The 1,752-nt window shown below is 39.0% G+C and overlaps 1 protein-coding gene across 1 annotated transcript; it reads right to left on the bottom strand.

Moving 5' to 3' along the window:
* Positions 1-3: 3 nt before the first annotated feature.
* LOC119665030 (heat shock protein 68) lies at positions 4-1,752 on the bottom strand (the record flags this gene model as incomplete). Its single annotated transcript, XM_038074361.1, has 1 exon — positions 4-1,752. A coding segment is annotated over exon 1 (1,704 nt), but the record flags the coding sequence as incomplete, so codon positions are not given.

Raw genomic sequence — 1,752 nt, 5'->3', positions numbered from 1 at the left:
TTTCTCAACCACATTATTCTTATCCGATTGATCTAATTTATCAGCAGCATCATCTATGGCCTGTTTAACATTAAATACATAAGTTTCAAGTTGATTTCGTGCGGCGATTCGCTGTCTCGCTTTTTCATCTTCTTCGGCATACTTCTCAGCTTCATTTACCATTCGATCAATTTCACTTTGCGACAAACGACCCTTATCATTTTTGATGGTTATGTTCTTTACGTTACCAGTACTCATCTCTTTTGCTGCAACATTTAAGATGCCATTTGCATCCAAATCGAAGGTGACGTCAATTTTAGGAACTCCACGAGGAGCTGGTGGTATGCCAGTTAAATTGAATGTTCCAAGAAGATTGTTATCTTTTGTCATGACTCGTTCACCTTCAAATACTTGAATAGTGACTGCAGGTTGGTTATCAGCATAAGTGGTGAATGTTTTTGTTTGTTTACATGGAATGCGACTATTACGTTCTATTAACTTTGTCATAACACCACCAGCAGTTTCAATACCCAACGAAAGCGGAGCAACGTCAACTAGTAGTACATCTTGTATTTGACTGCTCTTATCTCCACTCAGTATGGCTGCTTGAATAGCTGCACCATAAGCGACAGCTTCGTCAGGATTAATTGACAAATTTAAACTCTTGCCACAGAAGAATGATTGAAGTAAGTTTTGTACTTTCGGTATACGAGTAGATCCACCAACTAATACAATATCATGAATTTGATTCTTATCCATTTTTGCATCTGTCAACGCTTTTTCTACTGGTTGCAATGTGTTGCGGAATAAATCTGCACAGAGCTCTTCAAAGCGTGCTCGACTTATTTTCGTATAGAAATCAATACCCTCAAATAATGCATCAATTTCGATTGTTGCTTCAGTACTAGAGGATAAAGTACGTTTGGCACGTTCAGCAGCTGTTCGCAGACGACGAAGTGCTCTTGGATTTGAGCGCAAATCCTTTTTGTATTTACGCTTAAATTCATCAGTCAAATAATTCACCAATCTGTTGTCGAAATCTTCACCACCCAAATGTGTATCACCAGCCGTAGATCGCACTTCGAACAGAGATCCTTCATCAATTGTCAAAATCGAAACATCGAATGTACCGCCACCTAAATCAAATATTAAAACGTTCCGTTCGCCCTTCAAGTTCTTGTCTAGCCCATACGCTAATGCAGCAGCTGTCGGTTCATTTATTATACGTAACACATTAAGACCAGCTATTGCACCAGCATCTTTTGTCGCTTGACGCTGCGAATCATTAAAATAGGCAGGTACTGTGATGACTGCATCTTTCACTGTTGTACCAAGATATGCTTCAGCTGTTTCTTTCATTTTAGTTAACACCATTGAGCTTATCTCTTCGGGTGCAAATCTCTTCTGTTCGCCTTTGAATTCGACGTTAATTTTTGGTTTACCACTGTCGTTCACCACTTTAAATGGCCAATGTTTCATATCTTCTTGTATTTTCTGGTCATCATATTTGCGGCCAATCAATCGTTTAGCGTCGAATACTGTATTCTTTGGATTCATTGCCACTTGGTTCTTAGCGGCGTCACCAATCAATCGCTCAGAATCTGTGAACGCAACATAGCTGGGTGTTGTACGATTGCCCTGGTCATTAGCGATGATTTCAACTTTTCCGTGCTGGAATACACCGACACATGAGTATGTTGTTCCCAAATCAATTCCAATTGCTGACATTTTCTTTCTTTATATGTATTCTTGTTTATTGATATTTGATAGTAA

This window comes from Teleopsis dalmanni, unplaced genomic scaffold, assembly GCF_002237135.1.
Source record: "Teleopsis dalmanni isolate 2A unplaced genomic scaffold, ASM223713v2 unscaffolded_contig_3268, whole genome shotgun sequence".
In the NCBI taxonomy this organism is placed as follows: domain Eukaryota; kingdom Metazoa; phylum Arthropoda; class Insecta; order Diptera; family Diopsidae; genus Teleopsis; species Teleopsis dalmanni.
Note: the sequence above shows the minus strand (reverse complement) of the source record. Positions and strands in the feature narration are given on the sequence as shown.